We start from the raw sequence: 1,435 nt of genomic DNA on the forward strand, positions 1-1,435 counted from the left end.
TGGGCACGCTGCCCTGACTGCTGCTGCCCAGCCCCCCACCCTGGGCGGGAGGAGAGTGACGCCTGGCCCCCCCGGAGAGCTTTTGCCCCGGTGAGTGAGCCCCCCCAGACTGTGCCGGGGAGTACTGCTGGCACCAGCCTGCACCCCTGGAACATGACCCTGGGCTGGACGGGGGGTGTGGTGCCCATCAGTACCTACTGTGCCTGAATGGGCACCATTTAGGGGGTGCTGGGGAGGGGGATGCTGGCTCCGCTATCATGCTCCCTCTCTTTCCCCCATGCAGGAATTTCCTCTGGATGAGTGGGAACCACCAGCAGTAACCAGGAAAGCCAGCCAGTCCATCAGGTGAGCCCACACTGGGTACCAGAATTCTGGGGTGTGCATGCCACTCAACTGGGTCCTGGGCTAGTGAGGTGAGGGGACTGCTGTAATTCTGGCTGATGTACAAAGCTTTTCTCTTAACGCACCAGCCACAGCTGTGCTGTGCCCTGCCAAGCAGGGGTGCATGCCACCTTGGACAAGCAGGGCCTAGGGATGCAAGGAGATTCTGACCCATCCCCAGGGGGCTTGAGGCATGCATAGGGGCTGTGCCCAGTGCAGGGGCTCTGGGAGAGCCCAGGCGTCCCCTGCCAGCAGGGGTGGGCACGAGCTGCTGGGGGCTGATGGGGGTGATGGGTGCCCCCTTCTCTCCCCAGTGAGCTCTCCCACTACCAACTGGGCTTCCCGAGGCTTGGCCCTTTCCACCCCTGCTTTGAGAGTGCCAAGCCAGAGTGGCCACCCTGCTACCGGGCCACATCCACCCATGACCTGTCGTGGGATGGCGACCGCCTGGCCTGCTCCCCTGAGAGCCTCCCCGATCCCCTGCACCGCCCGCTGCGGGGCAGAGCCTTTTCGGAGAGTCACCTCAACCTGGAGCCAGCCAGTCCCTGGGCCCGTGACCAGAGGGACCTTCTCCGTGCCAAGCTGGACCCTCCCGATGTCCCCAAAAAGAAGGGCCCTCCACCCCCCCGCCCGCCTCCCCCCAACTGGGAGAAGTACAGACAGCGCCGGATGTCCCAGCGCCTGCCAGATGGTTCTGGGCACAGCTCTGCCTTCAGTGCTGTGCCAGTGCTGACCCGCAGCATCGCTGAGGCCGTGCGTGAGCGGTCGCAGAGCCTCCCCGGGGAGCAGGGGGGCCGGTCTCGGGGGCATGCTGCTCGCCCCCCAGCTCCGCCAAGTGCCTGGCCCCGACCTGAGCCCTCCAGATCTTTCTGCAGAACGCCTGAGCTCGATGCTGGCAGTGCTGAGATTTCCAGGCAAGTGTTTGGGGGTGTGGGAGCAGAGCTATGGGCACAGCCTCGGCACGGGGTGGCTTCTAGGCCCACATTGCCCCTTGAACCCTACATCAGAGTATCCTAATCCTCCCCTTGGGGTGGGCTGTGGTTTCTTCTTGAGG

The 1,435-nt window shown here is 64.6% G+C and overlaps 1 protein-coding gene across 1 annotated transcript in view; it reads left to right on the forward strand.

Annotated features, from left to right (window-relative positions):
- Positions 1 to 1,435, forward strand: part of SHROOM4 (shroom family member 4) — a 10,554-nt gene that overhangs the window by 7,201 nt on the left and 1,918 nt on the right. Inside the window, 2 exon segments of the mRNA XM_010003457.1 lie at positions 284 to 345; positions 696 to 1,134. Coding sequence (XP_010001759.1) covers positions 284 to 345; positions 696 to 1,134 — 501 coding nt within the window.

This window comes from Chaetura pelagica, unplaced genomic scaffold (assembly GCF_000747805.2).
Source record: "Chaetura pelagica isolate M959 unplaced genomic scaffold, ChaPel_1.0 scaffold938, whole genome shotgun sequence".
Lineage (NCBI taxonomy): Eukaryota > Metazoa > Chordata > Aves > Apodiformes > Apodidae > Chaetura > Chaetura pelagica.